General features: G+C 48.5%; 1 protein-coding gene across 5 annotated transcripts in view; it reads left to right on the top strand.

Annotated features, from left to right (window-relative positions):
• Positions 1-21561, top strand: part of LOC132017688 (zinc finger and SCAN domain-containing protein 12-like) — a 34964-nt gene that overhangs the window by 283 nt on the left and 13120 nt on the right. For 3 of the 5 annotated variants that reach the window (XR_009404370.1, XR_009404369.1, XM_059399632.1), the window contains exon 1: positions 18539-19626. Coding sequence is in view for 3 of the 5 variants with exons in the window: in XM_059399632.1 (XP_059255615.1) it covers positions 19219-19626 (408 nt within the window). In the remaining 2 variants the exon portion in view is untranslated. Of the gene's footprint in view, positions 1-6; positions 369-3894; positions 4399-4617; positions 4763-5106; positions 8575-17273; positions 17278-18538; positions 19627-21561 lie in introns of those variants that run through there. The other 2 variants (XM_059399635.1, XM_059399634.1) reach the window with 2 other exon arrangements.

Raw genomic sequence — 21561 nt, 5'->3', positions numbered from 1 at the left:
CCGCGGCCTCCGGTGGTCCGCTCCGCGGCCTCCGGTGGTCCGCTCCGCGGCCTCCGGTGGTCCGCTCCGCCGGCGGCGCGGCTCTGGCCTGCTCTCGACTCTCCCTCTGTAGCAGTGCTTGAGGAGCCGTCGTTGTTCGGGCAGGCGTCGCGGAAGGCATTCCGAGGACCAGCCCCTGTCGGGACCGGGAGCTCCGCGCCTTCCCCTGTGTAACGTGGGGAGGAGGTCAGCGCCGTCGCAGGGGAGCTGCCGCCCTCGGACGCGCCTCGGGGCTGCCGGGCTCCGCGCCAGCCTTGCAGCCCCACCGCAGGACGGTTCCCGCGCCGGAGCCGCCTCCGCTTGCGGACCTCGGTCGTGCTGGGCTTCAGGTCAGCGCTTAGGATGGGAGAACAGACCTGAGCGGTGCGCACCGGTGCGGCGCGCTTCCCCGCCCGCTTCCCCGCCCTGTGCTTTGGGCCGCAGGAGACTCGACCCTCCTGGCGCCGAGGGGAGGTAGCAGCGTCTCACGCGGCCGCCTAAACCCCAAATCGCACATCCTCTCTCGAGAAGGTGGTCAACTGGCAAGCTCGCTAAGCGCCAGGCGTCGTGCAAAACCAGTTTATGTAGGTTGTCTCATTTCCTGCCCTTGACCACCTTGCCGCGTAGCTGTCCTCGTTTCGTTAACCAGATGCAGGGCCAGAAAAACCAGGTACCTCGCCCAAGGTCACACGCTCGTAGGGCAGCGTTCGCGGCTGGATCTGCTGCCTCGTGCTCCCCTCCACGTGCTGCCGACAGTAGGGAGGCTGCGAGCTGCGTCGTGCGCACGTGTGTGATGCGCACGCGCGTGCCCGCGGTTAAAGATGGACAGAGAAAGTCTGCGGGCCCATTCCACTCTTTACCAGTGTCCGCTTCTGATGAAGGGGTTCTTTACCCTGTACGATTTGGATTTTTTTTTAAAAAGATTTTATTTATTTATTTGACAGAGACCACAAGTAGGCAGAGAGGCAGGCAGAGAGAGAGAGGAGGAAGCAGGCTCCCCGCTGAGCAGAGAGCCCGATGCGGGGCTCGATCCCAGGACCCTGAGATCATGACCCGAGCCGAAGGCAGCAGCTTAACCCACTGAGCCACCCAGGCGCCCCATGGATTTTTTTTTAATATGAGAAGTAACCACAGGATAGATTGTGACTGAGGTAAAAGATGGGGCTGGTGACCTAAGAGCCGGAAGGAGGAAGAGGGTGATGGAATGGATGAGGAAGACCTCAGAGGACGGGAGAGTCGAATCAAGGTGCAGAGACTGGTTGGGGTTTGCGTAAGTGCCCAAGGCAAGACCACGGGCGTGGAACATGGATGAGGAGAGCCTGATGAATAGTGAGAAGAAAAGCCCAAGTGGCACGGGCGGTTTTTGCATGTGAAATAGAGGAAAACAGAAAAAATAGAGTGGGGCCCCACAGTTGAAGCTGGAGAGGTGACTAGCCTTGAGCCAGGCTTGGGAATGTGGGGATGTGTCCGGTAAGTTGTGGGGGCTTAGACGGTGACACCAGAGGAGAATGTGGGGGTACGTTATGATGAAGACACGTTTGCCCTACTGGAGCATAGCGTCAGTGCTCTGAGCAGATTTAAGGTAGGTGAGGCTAATGTATGCTGTTTGGAGGGTGAGGTACATTCAGTGCACTTTCAGTGTGTGTTGTTTTCAACTTGTGATGGGTTCATGAGGCCATAACCCAGTGTAAGTCGAGGAAGACCTTACAGTGCGGTGGTGAACCTAAAAGACCTTAAGAACTGTTTGTGACCGGGAGGGCAGAGTTGTTAAACACTTGGGAAGCATTTTAGAGGCACTGGGTTCAAAGAGGAGCTGCGATGTGCGAGTGTGAGGCCATGGGATTTTAGGCCACCAGACAGAAGCAAGAGCAGGAGAGGAAAGCAAAAGGGAGCCTAGGCCATACAGAGAATAGAGGGGATTGATTGTAGTGAAACTGAGTAAAGATTGGAAACACCGTATAGCAGAATGATTTTCTATGAGCAAAGCACAAAGCTTCGGATTAATTTTCTGTGAATAGAAAATCTTTGACTTAAAACCAGAGTGGAAGGGCGCCTGGGTGGCTCAGTTGGTTAAGCCACTGCCTTCTGCTCAGGTCATGTTCCTGGATTCCCGGGATTGAGTCCCACATTGGGCTCCCAGCTCTGGGAAGTCTGCTTCTCCTCTCTCATGCTCTCTCTTACTCTCCCTCAAATAAATAAATAAAATCCTTAAAATATATTTTTTAATATATTATAATTAATATATTATATATTATAGTACAGTATTATATAATATATAAATAATACTAATATATTTGTATATATTATATATTATAGTATAATATCATAATTATATGATATACTTACATGATTATATATAATATATTATATATTATATATTTTGTATATTATATATAATATATATAATAATATAATATATATTATATTGTATTATAATTATATATTATGTAATATATAATATAATCATATGAGTATAATATCATATAATTATGACATACTATAATATGTACATATATTATATATAATATTTAGTATAAACATATATACTAATTGTAGTATAATTATACAAAATTATAATATATAATTATACCATAATTAATTATGGTATAATAATTATACTAAACACACACACACATACACACTATAATATATACTCTGTTATGCTGTTTAACATCTATTTCACTATTGTCTGTGCCTGCCGGCTCCTTCGTTCATCCTTTTCCCTTCTTCCTGTCCACATACAGGAGAGACAGTGGGGTGGTGGTTGAGCCTGTGAATTCTGAAGTAGATTTTTGGAAAGGCAGCTTCACTGTTTCCTGTGTGTGAGACCTTGGGCAAGTGACTCCAGCTCTTTGGGCCTCCGTTTTCTCATCTGTCCTTATGTGGGTAGTAACAAACCCTTAACAGTTGTTTCGAGGAGTCCGTGAGTTGACGCATGTGAAACATCTAGTACAAAACCTGGTACCTTGAAAGCAAGAGAAGTGTCAGCTGCTATCGGTACTGTGCTTAGAATGTGCGTTCCATCAAGGTAGGGACTTTGTTCTGTTGGGGCCCCTTGTCTAGTGCCGAGAGCAGTATCGGAATGAATACTGCCAGATGAATGAGTGGCCTGTGAGAAGTTTTGAAAGAAGATAATGTGGATCTCAAAGTGACAGCGAGTCAGCACCAAGAAAAGTGGGGGAGGGGGGAGTAAGAGCTCAGGGATCCTTGTCTTTGGAGGGGGGAACCCTCTCGACTCCTGGAGTGGTGACTAGAGAGGTCAGTGAAGCCAGAAGTGGTAGAGATTTGTGGAGGGGGTTATGTTTGCATCCACAAGGATGCTTCCCCACCCCAGTGGTTCTTCCCTCCTTGAGAAGCAGAACTAATAGTGGCAATATGGATTTAACTTTTCTCGTAGTTGTTGTGTGAGCTGTGTTCAGAACTTAAATACACTGTTCCTTGTTTTTATTTTACAGTGCATGCCAATACCCAAGAATAGTGTTGGGTTACATTTACAGTGAATTATAATTCTTTTTCTTAAATTTAGAAACTTTTTAAAGCTATAGGTCATGATTCGTATGTGAATCATGAAGTCCTTATGGTAGGCTATGACCAGGGCTTTTTGTTTTGGGGTTTAAAAAAAAAGGCAAGATTTTAAAAATAATAATGTGTGTCACATAATTAAGGATACATAGTGTTTTGTGAAATTATTATTTCAGTTACTTGTATAGGTGTGTATCTCATGCACAAACATACATTCATATGTACATGAATATGCGTGTTCTGAGTCTCAATATAAATGTGAGAGTGACTGCCTTTGTTGCAGATACTTCTGTGTCTGCCAGCAGAGAAGATTTTTAACATTTTAGTATTTTTTTCTCTGCAATTATTTTTTAGATTTTGGGATTTCCAGAAGAAAAGATCAAAGAGGAATCATCGAGAATAGACTCTTTCTGAAGAGTTAAGCCTAAGATGGCCACAGCCTTGGTCCTTGAGACTTTAGAGATGCAGGAAGGACTTCAGGCAGTAAAGGTAGAAGAGAAAGAGGGGGATTGTGGCTGTGGGCAGGAATCTGGCCTGCTGAGAGAGAACCCTCACACCAGAGAGATCTTTCGGAGACGCTTCCGGCAGTTCTGCTACCAGGAGACCCCTGGGCCCCGCGAGGCTCTTCGAAGACTCCGGGAGCTCTGCCATCAGTGGCTGCGGCCCGAGACGCACAGCAAGGAGCAGATCGTGGAGCTGCTGGTGCTGGAGCAGTTCCTGACCATCCTGCCCGAGGAGCTGCAGGCCTGGGTGCGGGAGCACCGACCCGAGAGCGGGGAGCAGGCAGTGACTGCGCTGGAGGACCTGGAGAGGGAGCTGGACGAGCCAGGAGAGCTGGTGGAAGATGGGAGCACAGAGGTTTGTACCTGCAGGAGCAAGCATGGGGTTTTCGTGCAGCAAGAGGTAGGGGAGGAGGACTTTTTGTGCCTGATGTGGTCCGTTGTGGGCTCTCCATCTCTCTGCCTCTTCCTCGTTGCCAGTTTCTTGGGCCGCCTTTTCCTATACGGCGGTCCTGGGGAGGCCCCCTTACAAGGTGCCTCTCACATTTGGTTCCTAACCATCCTTAATTTCCGCCAGGTCCCAAGCTATGCTTGTGAACAGGGAGAGTTTGCAAAGGAGAAAGCAGCTCGGGGAGCAGCCCAGGAGTTGCCAGGGGGCCGGCTCCAGTCCTCGGAAGAGCTGCATCAGTGCCGTGCCCGCGAGCTGCGCCCGGTTCAGATCGGTGAGGATCGGGATTTTTCTCAGGAGGCCTCCTTCACTCCCTGAGTGCCCCCCTCCAGGTTCAGCACATCTGTTCCGCGTCTGCTGGGCACCAGGTGCTGCGGTTGTTCCTGGGGAGACCGTGCCAAACAAGGTAGATGCGCCCCTGCCCTCAGGAAGACTGTGGCCCCCTGGGACAGGCGGACAGCTGACCGTGCAGTTACAGTTCAGCCCGTCTTCTCCCCAAGGGCAAAGGAGAAGTGAAGAGAAGCCGCGCCTGTTCGTCCCCTCCCACCCCCTCTCCCGGCTGGTTTCCCCCTCCCCCTTTGGACATCTGACACCCTCATGCTCCCCTTGCTGTTTCAGGTGGGGAGGCCGGGACTTGGAACGTGGAGGTAGGCCCAGCGAGGGAGCTTTCTACAGAGACGAGGCCTCTTTTGGAAGCCGCAGAGAAACGGAATGGTGATGCTGTTGAGATGCCTGAGTGCAGAGACCCCTGTGAGCGGGACGGCAGGCTGGAGAGGCAGCGGCCAAGCTCTTCCGTGGAGAGACCCTATGTCTGTGGTGAATGTGGGAAGAGCTTCACCCAGAATTCCATCCTTATCGAGCACCAGAGGACGCACACGGGGGAGAAGCCGTACGAGTGCGAGGAGTGTGGGCGCGCCTTCGGCCAGCGCTCGGGCCTGTTCCAGCACCAGAGGCTCCACACCGGGGAGAAGCGCTACCAGTGCGGCATCTGCGGGAAAGCCTTCAGCCAGAACGCCGGGCTCTTCCATCACCTCCGGATCCACACGGGAGAGAAGCCCTTCCAGTGCGGCCAGTGCAGCAAGAGCTTTAGCCGACGCTCTGTCCTTATTAAGCATCAGAGAATTCACACCGGGGAGAGGCCTTACGAGTGTGAGGAGTGCGGCAAGAATTTCATTTACCACTGCAACCTCATTCAGCATCGAAAGGTCCACCCCGCGCCCGGGCTGGCCGGCCCCTTGGAGCAGGTGGCGCCGCGCATCCTGCCTTCGGACCACTAGCACGGTCGCAGGATAGGTTCTTACTTTGTCCCCGAGCAAGGTAATGGGAAAAACTAGTCTAATCCTCTTGAGGAGGAAGCTCCAAGGAGAGCCAGTGAAATTGTCCATGTTTTTATGCTGAGAGAAGCATAATATCTGAAGTTCATCTGTCAAGTTCTCTGGGGGTTTGGCATCCCCTCTGTGCGATACTGAATCTTGTGTTGACTTTATCCGCGTGGTCTCCAGCCTCACACCACCTGTGCAAAAAGTTTTCTACGTGTCTTTCAGGGAAACTTCTTCACCCCAGTTTTAAGAAACTTTTTAAAAAGTTTTTAAAAATCATACACTGCCTAAACACAAAATTATGTTAAAGCTGAGCTCACTGAGTATTTAAAAATTAATTTAAAAATAATTGCAGTAAAACCTGTAATGTAAACAATTTGACTCTTTTCTGTTTTTGTAAGATATGATAATTTGCTTTTTGACCTACAACAGGGGGCAGATGAATTCTCCCATAAATACACAAAGGCTTTTCCCTACTGGAGAACTCTGCAGGGTTCCAGTAACTCAGCCTCCAGTTTGGATCTGAGGAATTGAAGCAAGCTACTGTAGCTCAGTGGCTAGATGCGGTAGATACTGCTCAAGATTTTAAATTTGTCCAGGCCAAGAAACATAGCTAAAAATCGGATATCTCACTTCCAATCTTTGTTATGAAAATATGGGCCTCTCTGCACTTCTCCTGTGAAAATGCTTAAAAGCATTTTCAGTTTTTGCTTTCTTTCTTTAACCCTTCATTATGGAAATTTTCAAACACAAAAGTAGAAAAGTATGAACAGTCTTCATGTTGCTTTTGTAAGTGCCTTGCTTCTCAGCATTACCTGTTGATTACCACCAAGGTCATGCATAAAAAAAGTTTCTTTCCCTTAACAGTAATTGAGTATTTGCTTTATACTAAGCCCAGCACACACAGAAATGGAAAATGTCTGGTGTTGACAATCTGGATCAGAGTACACAATAGTAGAAATCCCGTAAGGGACGTTAAGGATCACTTCTCCATCTCCTTCTGTAATTGATGCAGAAACGGAGGCTTTGGGAAGTAGCTGTAAGATCCCACAGACAGCTAGTTAATGGAGCTGGAGCTAGAACCCTGTCTTCTAAGTTCTCTTTCTGCTAAGCCACTGCAAGCAGTTTATCTCCAAATAGAAATTATTAGCATATGGAACTTAGAAGATTTAGAAGGCTCTGAGGTTTTGCTTTTTAGCTCAACAGGGCCTCCCGTCTATGTGCAGCTCGGAGCACCTGGGTGGCTTAGTGGGTTAAAGCCTCTGCCTTCGGCTCAGGTCATGATCCCAGGGTTCTGGGATCAAGCCCCATATCAGGCTCTCTGCTTAGCAGGGAGCCTGCTTCCCCTTCCTTATCTGCCTGCTGCTCTGCCTACTTGTGATCTCTGTCAAATAAATAAATAAAATCTTAAAAAATATATATATGTAAAAAAATAAAAATAAATAAATGCATAGCTCCTCTGTTCAATTTACAGTGGAGTTGCAGGAAAGACTCACCACTTATCCCTCATTTGGGGCATCTCATTTTATTTTTAAGCAGTCTCTCCACCCAACGTGGGGCTCGAACTCACAACCCCAAGATCAAGAGTTGCATGCTCCACCAACAGAGTCAGCCAGGCAACCCGGTTATTTTTAACCTTTAAATTTTAATTTTCTTAGAGAGACTTCTCAAGAAAAAGAACTCACTCTTCATTTGATTCAAGTATCAGAACAACATTAAAAAGGGAGTCTATCTTTTCCCTTAGAGGTAGCCATTTTTCTATTTCATGTATCTTCAGTGTTTCTTTATGTAAATACAAAAAACGTGAATACATGTCGCCTCATTTCCTGTGTTACACAGAAAGATGGCATAGTGCTTACACTCTTCTGCACTTGGCTGTGTTCCTGAAACAGTGGGGTCTTTAGAGTAACAGAGCTTCCTCGTTCTGTTTACAGGTGGACGGTATTTAATTTGGTGGTGCTCCACAGTCTTTAACACTCTCCTGTAGGTGCACAGTCAGTACTTGAAAAGGTCATAAATTGTTTCGTTCTTCTTCCAAGTGTGGTTCAAGCCAAATTCTGTTTAAAATAATAACTTCCGCATGAGCTCGGAAACAGGGTTTGGGCAACTAGACTTGCGCCTCATTCTTTCCAGAGAAATGCAGAGTGCTGGGGGTGGTTTACAGTCTTGTGTATTTGGCTCTATTATACATCCTTAGTCATAACATTTCAAACCGTTTCCATTACCATTTGTGGCTAATTGTAGGTCTTATCAAAACTCTTAAATTTTCTCAAGAGTGTATTGTCTTGAGGTTTAATTATTTCCAAAAGAAATACATATGGATTTTCAAGTGAAGTTAAGGAAAATATAGTAGACTTGAGTTTGAAATAGAATCAACTTCTCCAGTAAATATGTATTCCACATAGTAATATAATACATATGCTGTTATAACCTGAGCCCATAAGTGTCTCAGACGCCTCTGCATGTGCCGAAGCAGCATGCTTGTATAATTCTGTTATGTTGGCGCTTGGAAGATTTAAAATGCAAACAGATCAGGATTTTAAAGGATGTATTTCTAATGGACTGGTTTCATACCTGCAGCTGAAGATTGGATGTTTGTTTTGTGCTTGTCTTTTTTTGTTTTGTTTTGTTCACAGCTTCTCAGAAATTCTAAATTTTCTCAGCAACTGATGAAATGCCAAGGAACAGAAGATGTTATATATGCTGTAGAGACATATGCCACTTAGAGTGCAGTGATGGTTCACGTGATTAAACGACCTCCAGTTCACCAGACTGACTACTTGTTCTGTGATACTAACGGTTCTGCTTCGCTTCAGCTAATTCTCTCCTGTGGGACGAGCAGCTCTCTTGAGTTGAGCAGTGCTGTTGCACTGGCCTGTGGCCTGTGGGCTGTTTCTTCCTCAGTTGTTTCTCTTTCACATTCCTACATTACGCTCACTTCTCTCTTTGCTGTTTCTACCCTGCCTCCTCTTAACCAACCCATAAAGTCTCTGGCATTGAGCTCCTTTCAGGTGCTCTGGAAACCAGTAACCATCCCTCCCTGTGCCTTTGAAAGTCTGGTCTGAAAGAGTAGTCCATTTATGGCCGGGCAAGGTGTAAGAAATACTGATTCAAATCCAGTTAAAAGGCCTTATTGGTTATTGAGGGATAGTCCAACACCCCCTGAGCACAGTTAGGAGATTGGACGCTACCTGTCAAGAAATGGCTGAGAATTTTGGAACCAAAACCTGTCTAGATCTGTATGTAAGAGCCCTGAAGACTGTCTTTCACTGTAATTTTTATTTGAAGGTCAGGACTCAAGGAGAACCAAGTCTCTGTCCACATTTTGTATTTGGAAGTGACTCCTATTTTCTATATCTGACAATACTTTTTCTTTAAAAAATATAATTTTATTATATTATAATAAATATAATAAATTAACTTAATATGTAAAAATAATATAATAAATATAATTGATAATATGATATCAATAATTATAATTGAAATATGATTCATAAAAATATAGTGGAAGATTGTTTTATATTTTTCCTATAAGCTAAAAATTATCTCTGAGGATATTTTATTTATTTATTTAAAACATTTTTTAAAATATTTATTTATTTGAAAGAGAATGAGAGAGAGAGAGAGAGCATGACAGTCGGGAGAGTCAGAGAGGGAAAACACTCTCTGGGGATATTTTAAAATAAAGGTATATCTAAAGTCCGGGTGCCTGGGTGGCTCAGTCAGTTAAACATCTGCCTTCAGCTCAGGCCATGATCCTAGGATCCTGCGGTGAGCCCCGTGTTGGGCTTCCTGCTCAGCTTCCTGCTCTCCCTCTCCAACTACCCCTACCCCTACTCATGCTTGCTCACTTTCTCAGATAAATAAGATCTTTTACAAAAGTGATTCTGAAGTCAAAATATAAAATACTAAGTACTTTCTCAGGAGCAATTTTACAATATAAAATCTATACCAGTATACATGTGTGTCATTGGTTAAATGTTGGGTTAGAAGTTGAGAGAAGAGAAGATTACTTGTAGAAGGAGTTGGAGGATAGAGGAAAGTGTTTTAGCAGAGGGAACAGGATGAGGAAGTCCCAACTAAGATATGCTCAAGAGCCATGAGTTTTCCAGCTTGACAGGTCGTGGAACTCTTACAAGGAAGTGCAGGAGTGGGGGCCAGATTGAGAGGTCCTTGGACAATTTTCCTTTGGATTTGGTCTTTGTTTGGTAAGGGATCATTGAGAGTATTTTGTTGTGCTATAGAGGCTTTTTAACACAGAGTAAGAGTGTTAGCTTTAGGAAGAAATTTTGAGTTTACCCATTTCATATGTACATGAGAAAAGCAAAGCCCAAAGTGGTTAAACACTTGTATTGATCTATTTTTCAGTTGTATTAAAATTTTAAAAAACAATGAACAAAGATCATTGTGAATTATATGTAGTTTCATAGACACTTAGACTTGGGGGCTGGGACACATTTTAGGCATCTGTAAACAACAGCAACAAAATGAGAGGGAAAGAGAAAAGGGACGAACAAAGCGGGAGAAAATAAAAAGGACTCGGGCAAAATTACATGTTAAGACTGGTTTAGACCCAGAAATGGTGACCAAAGAGAAGGAAAAATAAAAAGATGCAGAGACAATTACCAAGAAATGTGCTTTATCTTTATAATCGCTATTACTAGAGATCCCTCTGTCTCTCATTTGGTCCATATGTCCTAGCAGTGGAAACAGACCCACTGCTCTTCATTCCAAACCCATTTCAGTGCTTTCATTACTGATTTTTGTTTTTAGGTCTCTGTGGACCCGCACCCAGTTTTCCACGCGAACGTCTCCGCTCTATGATGAAGCCACTGTTTCTGAATATATACCTTGTCAGAATCATCTGTGCTGTTTGAACTTCACAGCTTCCTGGGCACTACCCAGACTGGCTGAATGTTTCTGAGGGCAGAACCTGGGAATCTGCATTTTAGCCAGCTTGTCCCTGGTTCTCAGATAAAAGGTAACTATATATAATTTATTGCCCAATCTGGGACACTTGAGAATAAAAGAGACTGGCATTAATAATTACACCCAGACTAGAGGCATCGCAGGATGGGTGGTCTTCCACTTAGGACTTTTACAGCCGAGGAGAGAGAAGACCAGATGGAATAAGAAAGAATACAATGTTCTCATGAAAACAGGGAGGACATCTATGACGGAGGCTGTGGGAGATTTAGTGGAGCCACCACCTGCCTGGTTTGAAATAATTCCTGTTAACCTGTCTATTGGATTAGCTCAGCAAGGGTGGGTTGTCTACAAAAACCACACTCCTCCTAAAAGGATCCCCCCAAACCACGAAGCAGTTAAGATAGTTACCGAATGTGAACCTGTTGAGATCGTGGTTTACCAGACAAAATGAATGACCTATCCGAAGCTTAAGGAGCGGCTCGGTGTATCGGACTGATGGACTAGTATGGGATGCTCACTTGGAAAACTGGAGGAAAAGTGGGAGTATAGGGCACTAGAGGAGAAACGTAGGGGAATGAGGCAGAGCGTGAGCCATCTTAAGCAAGTCGGATGGATGAGGACCAGATCCCGTGCCCGGGAGCTCTTCCTGATGGAGCTACTTCACTGGCTGTGGAGCCGGGGCCACGTCGCCGCGTTCCCGGAGCTTTCTGCTGGTCCCGCGCAGGAGTGCGAGGGGTTCCCTTCCACAGAAGGACGGGACTTGAAGCCGTGGAGAGCACGCCCACGGGCCGCTTCGCTCAGGGTGCTGCTGGTCATTGCCTCTGACCCGGGGGCCCCGCGCACAGCAGGGTCTGCGCGAGGGCGGTCTGCAGGGACCCTGCGGGCTCGGACCCGGGACGACCTGGGTCCTAGGAAGCGGAGGGCTGCGCGGCATTGTGTGGCAGCGGACAGGTGTCCTCGGTGGGATAGAGAGCTAGGGGCCCAGACCGAGTGGCCGGGGGCACCGGGAGGACCCGCCTGCCTAAGCCGCTCACGGGCTGCGGCGCTCGCGGCCGCCTGCGGGAGGTGGGAGCCGACCGACCACCGAGATGATGGGTCTTCCAGGCTTCCTAGAGAGGCGGCGGGCTGTCCGTGGAGGCGCGCCCGGACGTCGTGACGCACTTTGGAGCCGCGGGCGCGGGCGTTGGCGGGTGCCTCGTGCTCGCTCCGCAGTGAGGCTTCCCCGCCGCGCTCGGTGCCGCTTCCTCGCGTGGGTCCCCGGAGTCCGGCCCCCTGTGTCGGCGCTCGCGGGCACAGCGCCGAGCGGGGGTCGGCGGGTGCGGTGTGGCCGCGGGGAGGCCCGCCGCGGCCTGGAGGAGTTTCCCTCTGAAGTGCGGTAACGTGGCCGCACGCGCGCCGGGTCGTTTCCGTGCGAGGAAGACGGAGGTCAGCGCGTCGGTCCAGCACACGCCGGGGCCCGTGTGCGCCGGGGCCTCGGCTCAGCGTGGGAGGAAGCCGGCGGGCGGGGGCGCTGCGCCGCGCGCCCCGGGAAGTCGGCTGCCCCTTGCGCGGCCTTTGGCGGTGGGGGCTGGCGAGGAGGGAGGGACCGTGGACCGCGACGGGGCGACGTGGGCAGGTCGGTCATTCCGGGGATGTGCCAAGAACCGGGGCATGAAAGGCGGTGCGCGTCCGTTTCCAACGTGACCGCTCGTGCAGAAAACGAGTGTGCGCGCGTCGCACAAGAGCCGGCGCGGGGCGCGGGAAGGGCTGCCCCTCAGAGCCACGGGATCCGTCATTAAGAGGGAGGTAATGGGATCCGCCTACACGTCTGCAAAAATGGTGGATGCAGGGGAAGGGGGCAAGAGTGGATGCAGGACAGGAGCGCCGCGGTTGTCGCAGAGAGAACCGGTATTAGGAGCTGGCGCAAGGAACGTGGTGGCTGTGGAAGTGAGGAGGTGTCATGGAATTTTGTGCGAAAGGCAGACTGAACTAGGCTTGAAGACTAAAGATTAAAAAGTGCTGAGTACAGGGCACGACATACAGTAAGTACTACAAACTTTGAAAAAAAATACATAGTCAAGGCAAGTCCCCTGGTTGGCTCAGTGGATTCAGCCTTGGAGCATCTGATGCTTGATTTCCGCTGAAGTCGTGATCTCGGGGTTGTGGGGTCCAGCCTCGAAAAGAGCTCAGCGCTCACTGTGCAGTCCGCTTGTCACTCTCCCTCTGCTCCTCCCCTGCTCTCTCTCAAATAAAGAAAATTTTTCCAGGGGCGCCTGGGTTGCTCAGTGGGTTAAGCCTCTGCCTTCGGCTCAGGTCATGATCTCGGGGTTCTGGGATCAAGCCCCGAATTGGGCTCTCTGCTCAGTGGGGAGCCTGCTTCCTCCTCTCTCTCTGCCTGCCTCTCTGCCTACTTGTGATCTCTCTGTCAAATAAATAAAATATTTTTAAAAAATCTTTTCAAAAAATAAAATATAGTCAGGAATAGGTTTTGGATTACATGATTAAATAAATGAATATGCGGTTTTTGTTTTTTGTTTTTAAGTAGGCTCCATGGGCCCAGTGCAGGGCTTGAACTCAACAACCCTGAAATCAATATCTGAGCTGAGATCAGAATTTGGATGCTTAACTGACTGAGCCAGGTGCCCCATAAATGTGCCATTTAAAAAGAAATGGGTTTAAAAAAAAACAACAAAAAACAAAAGAAAAACCAGGAAATTTTGGAGGAGGCATTGATTGTGAGGGGGAAATTAGTTAATTTTTAGTAGTGTTGAGATGCTTTTAAGACATACAAGTGAAAGGATCCAATACACCATTGGACTATGTAATGGTCTGCAGTTCCAAGCTAAAATTTGGATAAGAGAATCAGATTTAGGAGTTCTTGGGTGACAACATCTCAGTTCTCAGATGCTACTGAATGGACAAGGTTGCACAGAATGAATGTGGAATAAGAAGGCTGGGTCTCAGCTTAGAGTATCTAAACATTTCTTGGGAAACTGAAGAAGAGCCATAAAGTAGACTTAAGAATGAGCTATTTGACAAGGCCTCATATAATACTACCTGAGCATCAGGCATTGGTCTAAGCACTTTACAAAAACCAACTCAGGGGAAAGAGCCAGAAGATTATAGCTCTGATAAGACTGGGAGTGGCTAGCGGTGTTAGATGCTGCAGGGGCATCTGGTAAGCAAAGGACTGAAAAGTACTCACTGGATTTGCATACAAAGCGGACCTTGGTTAATGACTTGGGATCCCTGACTCAAAGGTGGGGCACACTGACCCACAGACTGTTCTTTTCTGAAATTAAAAACACCTTTGAAAGTATCTAGCACAATTCTTGGCACAGAGAAGTTGATTTGTAAATATAACTGACTTGATCTGTGACATGCAATTTAAGCAGGCAAAGCTGTTTGCATTGTTTTTCTTCATTATCGGAATATTTCACATTATCTGAATATGTCACTAAAGTTTCTAGATCTAAAAGCTACTAGTAGGGATGCCTGGGTGGCTCAGTTGGTTGGACGACTGCCTTCGGCTCAGGTCATGATCCTGGAGTCCCGGGATCGAGTCCCGCATCAGACTCCCAGCTCCATGGGGAGTCTGCTTCTCTCTCTGACCTTCTCCTCGTTCCTGCTCTCTCTCACTGTCTCTCTCTCAAGTAAATAAATAAAATCTTTAAAAAAAAAAAATAAATAAAAGCTACTAGTATTGTTTTTTAATCCTAAAGTAACTGAATTGTCTTTTCCTTAATTTTATATTATCCTAATGACATTTTGTGTTTGTTTTATCTTTTACAGAGCATCTTTACCTTCAAATCATTGACCTGACCACAGCGATTCACTCTGACTAAATATGTTCTTAGTTTGGAATTGATCTCTGTTAACAGTGATGTGTTACGTGTTATCATGAGCCTTAAAGCTCTCCCTGCCATTGTGCCCAGGAATGGATTCAGTCCAGCCCTTTTGGGCTGCAGAACAGAAGGAATGTCAACTAGTTACAGAATCTAGCCTGCACAAAAATGGTGCTTCTGACAGGAGTTCTTCAGAAAAAACTTAAGGCAGTTCTGCTGGGAGGATTCCCTTGGGCCTCAGAAGTCCAACTGTAGGCTCTCTGTCGTCAGTGGCTGCAGCCCGAGACCCACAGCAAGGAGCAGATCGTGGAGCTGCTGGTGCCCGAGCAGTTCCTGACCATCCTGCCCGAGGAGCTCTAGGCCCGGATGCGGGAGCAGCCTAGAGTACAGGGAGGAAGCTGTTTCTGGACTTGGAGGGCTTGTCCAGGAAGCTGAATATTCCTGAAGAAAGGTGAGATGAGGAAGAAATGATCTATCCTCAGAAGGCAGGTGTTCTCTCTAGAGAGAGATAAGAGAGTTGAGATCTCCTCTCAAGTGTAGTGAGGGAAATGGCCAGATGCACTGGCCAGAGTTGTATCCCCTTCCCTGTCCTTTTTTATTTCCTGCCCTTGCAGGTCAAGGGAAACTCTGCTTTCTGCCCAACTGTTCTATGTTCCCCATTAATACTGGGATCAAAGTTCTAGACCTTTCAGCATACATCACGCTGGTCAAATTTATTTCATTGTCTGTGGGTCCTAGTCTTGCTATAGGGACAGGAAGGGCCCCAGGAGCAGATAGCTTATCTGGCGGCAGCACCTCTGCTGCTCCAGGGGCCCAGGACTCACAGGGGTCCAGCTCCAGCCAGAATGGGTCAGTTCAATTCTGAAACTTGGGAGCTGCCCTCTGTTCAGGAGAAAGGTGAGGAGATTCCACCGGGGAAAAAGACAGGAAATGTCTTCTTGTGTTTGTCCAAATGAACCTCATCACTAAAATTTTTGTCTACCTTTCCCTTGATCTTTTGTTCTACCTTTTAACCTAACTGAGCCACCCAGGTGCCCCAGGCATTGCGCAACCACTGTAAACACAATGATCTTTTCATACTTTTGAGTATCGTACCATTGACCCTTGAACAACATGGGTGTTGGGGCACTGACCCCCTTCACAGTCAAAAATCCGAGTATAACTTGACTTAACCACTGACAGCCTACTGTTGACCAGAGACTTACTGATAACAGTTGATTAACACATATTCCACATGTTACATGCATCATATACTGTATACAAAGAAAATATATTTTTAGGATATTTTAAAAAGTAATCTCTGACCCCCAATGTTTGGCTCAAACTTAACTACCCTGAGATCAAGAGTCACATACTCAATGAGCCAGCAAGGGGCCCCAAGAAAATGTAAAGAAAATACATTTACAGAGGGCCCCTTTGGATCAGTCAGTTAAAAGTCCGACTCTTGATTTCAGCCCAGGTCATGATCTCAGGGTCCTAGGATCCAGCCCTGGGAAGGGCCGTGCTCAGTGTGGAGTCTGCTTGTCCCTCTCTGCTCCCTGCCACTCGCTCGCTCCATCTCTTGTCTCTCAGGTAAATAAAATCTTAGAAGAGAAAATACATTTATGGTACTGTAGTGTATGGGAAAATGTCCATGTGTAAGTGATTTGCAAAATTCAAGCCCTTTGTTGTTCAAGGATCCAATGTATTCAGTAGTTAGTCAGATACAAATTGGTTTGTTTAAAAAAAAAAAAAAAAAACCCAACAAACACCTGGTTGTGAACCTGCAGAACTCAGGAGTATTAGGCATTTTATCTTTTAAGTAACATTTTGTAGAACTATTTGTCAAAGTATTTGAGTTCCCAGAGCCAAACCCCCATCCCTACTTTCCTTACACCTCTCACTGCCTCTGCATTGGGTCTATAAACACCTTTGTCTCCTCTCCACCTTTGGTGGGGGGCTGAGAGGCAGTCCTGGCTGAGACACTCATGCCCTGGCAAGGTGGCCACCGCAGAATTTCACTGCTAACCCACCAGTTTCTTGTCCTTTTGGGGAGGTCAAAGTCGACCCCCACTTGGCTTGAAGAGACATTTTCAGAATTTTCTTCTGTCACTGGGGTATCTCTGCCTCTCATAGTTCCCTTATAAACTCAACTTAAAAAAAAATGTAGCATGTCCTCAACACCATTTTCTGGTTAGAAGTCAAGAAATCAATTACAAATTTAAAATTCCTTGTCTACTGTACCATTTAATCTAAGGAAATTTAGTATCTTCAGGGACTAGCGTGACCAAATTGTTATAGTAACATATTGATGCATAAAAAGTTACCCCAAGGGCGCCTGGGTGGCTCAGTGGGTTAAGCCGCTGCCTTCGGCTCAGGTCATGATCTCAGAGTCCTGGGATCGAGTCCCGCATCGGGCTCTCTGCTCAGCGGGGAGCCTGCTTCCCTCTCTCTCTCTCTGGCTGCCTCTCCATCTACTTGTGATTTCTCTCTGTCAAATTAATAAATAAAATCTTTAAAAAAAAAAAAAAAGTTACCCCAAAATGAAGGCTTAGAATAACCATCCCATGATGTTTTCTGCCAGGAATCTGGGGAGGACTCAGCTAAAAGGTTCTTCCATTTCATATGGCATCTTCTGGATTTGCCTAGAAAATCCCAAGACAGCTGCCCTGCCATGCCCAGTGCCTTGGCTAGAGGGGTGGGCTCAGGGCCTCCTTAGGTGATCTTCCAGCAGGGCAGTCAGCCTGTTTCTGTGATGGCTCAGGGCTCAAAGAGCAGTTGTTCCAAAAAACAAAAAATGAAAGCTGCTGCTTTAAAGGCTCAGGCTGGAAAACTCAAACATCATCACTTTTGCTTTATTTTATCAGAGGAGTCATCAAATCCACTCAGACTCCAGGGGAAATGACATAGACCCGCACCTCGTAATGGGAAAAGTGCTAAAGAATTTGTAGTCCTCTTTAATTTTCCAAAACACCCTTGTCCACCCAGATTTAAAGCTTGGGGTATACATAAAGTTCTTTTTGGGTTTTCTTTTCCTAAATAATCGTTCAATTTTTTTTCTCCTTTCTTGCTTCCTTTTCAACCTCCCTAAGTACACCCAACATTATTATAAGCTAATGAAGTGTATATATAGGTTTATTTTTTATACACAAAGTAACAGTGATCTGACATTACAGTTTCACCATGTCTTTCTTGAGTCCTGGATTTCAAAGTCTTTTTTTTTTCTCTTGATTTTAGAAGTACTTAGAAGGTTTATCAAAATATCACAAGAAAAAAAAATATCACGAGAAACAATCTTTTTTTCAAAATGTTGGAGTTACCTGGCGTATAAAATGGCCAGGTGTTCTCCATGCGCTTGGACAAAAAGAATGAGAAAGGAGCTTTCCAGAGATCGTGTTTACGTCGCCGTCCGTTCCGTACCCGGCATCCCCGAGTCCCCCGTGCAGACGGGGCATGCCGTTCCGGGGCCTCCCCCGTGTCTCGCGTGCTCGGAGCTCGGAGGCTCTTTTCTGTGGCTGCCTTGCATGTGACCGAGGCGGACTGCTTGCCCTTGGCCCGTTTCTCTGGCGCTGGCTGGTCCTCCGGCAGCCTTCCGCAGGGAGCCGCGCGTCCTGGGGCAGCATTACCCGAAGACGTTTCGGAAAGGAAAGCTACCGGCCAGTGTGTCCCCGAGCGGGGATGCAAAACCCCCAACAAAGCACCGGCACGTTGACGCTAATCACTTGTAAAGAGACGTACAGGACAGAGCGGCACCTACGGCAGGTGTTGCCAGGCCCCGCCCACAGCGGCGCGGGCAGGCAGGAGCTGGGGTGAGACCTGCCGCCCCCGCCAGCTCGCCGTCTAACTTCCGCCGCAGTGCCCGCCCCCTCCCGGCGGCGGCGGCGGAAGTGCGCCCCCGCGGACCCGCCTCACTCTCGCCACCTAGCGCAGCCGCGCGGGAACTGCCGGCCGCGCTCGCCCCTCCCTGCGGCGGCGGCGGAAGTGCGCGCGCGCCCAGCCCGCTCGCTTCCGGCCTTTGTGGGGCGCTGTCGGCGGCGCAGGCTGTGGGCGGTCTGCGGGCCGCGGCCTTTCGTGCCTCCGGAGGGACCCTAATGCAGTGCCCGCGGGCAGCGGGGGAGCGAGCGTGCGGCGCTGTGCCCCTGGAGAGCCGCGGGGCGCGGCGGGTCTGCCGCGGGGGAGGGGCGGAGACTGCGCGCGACCCCGGGGCCCGTCGGGACGCCGTGACGGCAGCGTGTCCCCCGGACGTGCGTGTCCCCCGGACGTGCGTGTCCCCCGGACGTGCGGCCACTGCCGGAGGCGCCCGAGCCAGGTGTCCGACGCCGCGAGACGGTCCGTTTGCTGCAGGCGTTGGTGGACTCCCGTTGCCCTTCGTTCTAGGACTCCATGCGGGGTTCCTGCCGGGCCGCGCTGTTGGTTCGTAGACTCCTCAGGCCGCGTCGTACGGTTCACTCCGTCTCTGTAGCTTGGTCTGTTCTTCAGTCTTGAAATCGGAGCGTTTCCCGGAGTAGCGTGAGTTAGCCTGGAGCTGGCTTGCACAGCGCGGAAGTAAAGTCTTAGCATTTGCAGGTTTTGCCTGCGGTGTAGCCTGTGTTGGAAGGGGCGGCCTCTCCCTCAGGCCCACCCAGGGAGATCTTAACGGGGAATCTTGCTTGCAGCGCTGGTAAAGCTCTTGCCCAGCTATGATGGCATCTGCTTGGGCTCTCCAGGCCCACGAGGACCAGGATGACCTTTTGGAAGTAAAGACTGAGGAGGAGGAGAAGGACACCCCTAGACAGCATCAGATCCTGCGGAAGAACAACACCCACAGCAGGGAGGTCTTCCGACAGTCCTTCCGGCAGTTCTGCTACCAGGAGACCCCGGGGCCGCGCGAGGCGCTGAGCCGGCTGCGGGAGCTCTGCCGACGCTGGCTGCGGCCCGAGACGCACAGCAAGGAGCAGATCGTGGAGCTGCTGGTGCTGGAGCAGTTCCTGACCATCCTGCCCGAGGAGCTGCAGGCCTGGGTGCGGGAGCAGCAGCCGGAGAGCAGGGAGCAGGCGGTGGCCGCGCTGGAGGACCTGGAGAGGGAGCTGGACGAGCCAGCAGAACAGGTGAGAAAAAGAGATGTTTTGTGATTGAGAAAAAATGAATTATGGATTTCTAGGCCCGTGTGTTCTTGACACATGGGTGTATCAGGCCTTAGCCTCATGGAAACTTGATTAATGTAGTCCTAACTTACTTATAGCTTCTCTGGGGACGGATCATGTACTTCTGTACTAGGCCTACAGAGTTCTGGTTGATGAAATGCAGCTCAAAAAATCTAAGAGCAAATGTTAGGTCATGGTAAGGGAGTGGGCAGCAGTGTCTTCAAAGGGACCTCGCGCTCTTGCACAACAGTGTGTCCACTGCCCTTTCTCCATTAAAGGATTAAACGAAGGAGAAATCAAAGTCACCACCTTGGAGGAGTGGGAGGTATGAGCGGAGTGGAAGGTTAGGAGGGAGGGGCCGGGCAGGGGGGGAGTTACTGGGAGTAGTAGAAAGCTCAGGGTGGGTTGGACAGGTGAGTTGTGAATAGGGATTGAAAACAGAGTCCAGGACCTTGAATACCACCCCTGGAGTTTAGATTTTATTCTGTAGGACACAAGCTTCTAACGCTTTCTCTTTGAGTCTAAATGAGCTTCTCTAACCCGAGGATGTAACCAAAGTATGTAGGATCTTGTTCTGTTCTGTTTTGTTTCAATACTGATACTGGTTCTCAACCAGTGGCAGTTTTGTGCCCTAGAGGCATCGGGCAATGTCTTGGGACATTTTTGGTTGTCAGATGGGGCAAGGTGCTACCAACATCTAGTGGCTGATGGGCCAGGGACATTACCCGTATAGGACAGCATCAGACAACAGGGAATGATCTGACCCAGCTGGTCAGTAGAGGCAAGGCTGGGAAGTCTTGGTAGGAAGGCTATAAAGTGGAGAAACAAGAAGGGTACCCAGCACTGGGGGCATGAAACACTGGAGGGGAGGAACCTGTGGCAGAAAGACACGAGTTTCAAAGAGAGTTGTGACCGTGAGACTTCAAAGGATGAAGCATGTCTTAGGTAAGTATCCATTGGAAATGATGACGATGAGTGGATGAAAAAGGAAGGATGAAGGCAAGACTCTGCAGGGAGCGATCTCTTCCAGGCTGAGCACTGGGGACTTCCGGCTTGAGAGACTGGCGGGATCCAGGTGCTCCTAACAGAGTTCAAGGGGTTAGGGGAAGGTGGATTGGGGAAAGCTCATTTGTTGAGGAGACATTTACTAATGTGGGTTTTTGTACCAGGCACCATTCTGGGCACTGGAAACATAGCCATGAACAAAGCGCAGAAGCTGCTGTTGTCTCCCAGCTGGAGTCTAGTCTAATAAGGAGGCAGACAATAAACGTGGTGCTGAGTCACCGGAGAGTTGAACAGAAGAGAGGTTTAACCTGACCTAAATTGTAAATATAATCACTCCAGCCACTCTGTTGGAAGAGTTGTACATGGTGCTTGGTGGGGGGGTACGGGAGGCCAAGAAGTCAAATGCAGAAGCAGGGAGACAGGCTCAGCACCTGTCCAGGAAACAGGTGCTGGTGGCTTGGACTAGGGCAGTAGCTGTGGAAGTGGTGAGATGCGGTTGGATCCTGCCTGTTCCGGAGGTGGCACTTGACATGATTTGTTTTTCTGTAGGACGTGGGATATGAAAGTTCAGGGTTCAGCTAGGGTTTTTGTTCTGAACATTATGACTCATAGATTCATCATTCACAAAGATGGTAAAGGCTGGGAGAGAGGAAGGTTTTGGGTCAGACAGGGATCAAGGGTTACTAGGTTTTTGGATGTGTGTCGATTTTGAGATTCCTAGTAGAATCCACCTGGAGAAGTTGAGCAAGCCACTGAGCAGGGACCCGCGCTAGAGATGCAGAACTGGGACTGGTCAGGTTATGGATGATATTTCAGGCTTTGAGATGGAAGGGGGTCATCAGGGCAGTGGAAATGGAGGAGTGGCCGAGGAGACAGGAAGAGAACCGAAAGAAA

The sequence above is a fragment of the Mustela nigripes genome, chromosome 5 (genome assembly GCF_022355385.1).
Source record: "Mustela nigripes isolate SB6536 chromosome 5, MUSNIG.SB6536, whole genome shotgun sequence".
Lineage (NCBI taxonomy): Eukaryota > Metazoa > Chordata > Mammalia > Carnivora > Mustelidae > Mustela > Mustela nigripes.
Note: the sequence above shows the minus strand (reverse complement) of the source record. Positions and strands in the feature narration are given on the sequence as shown.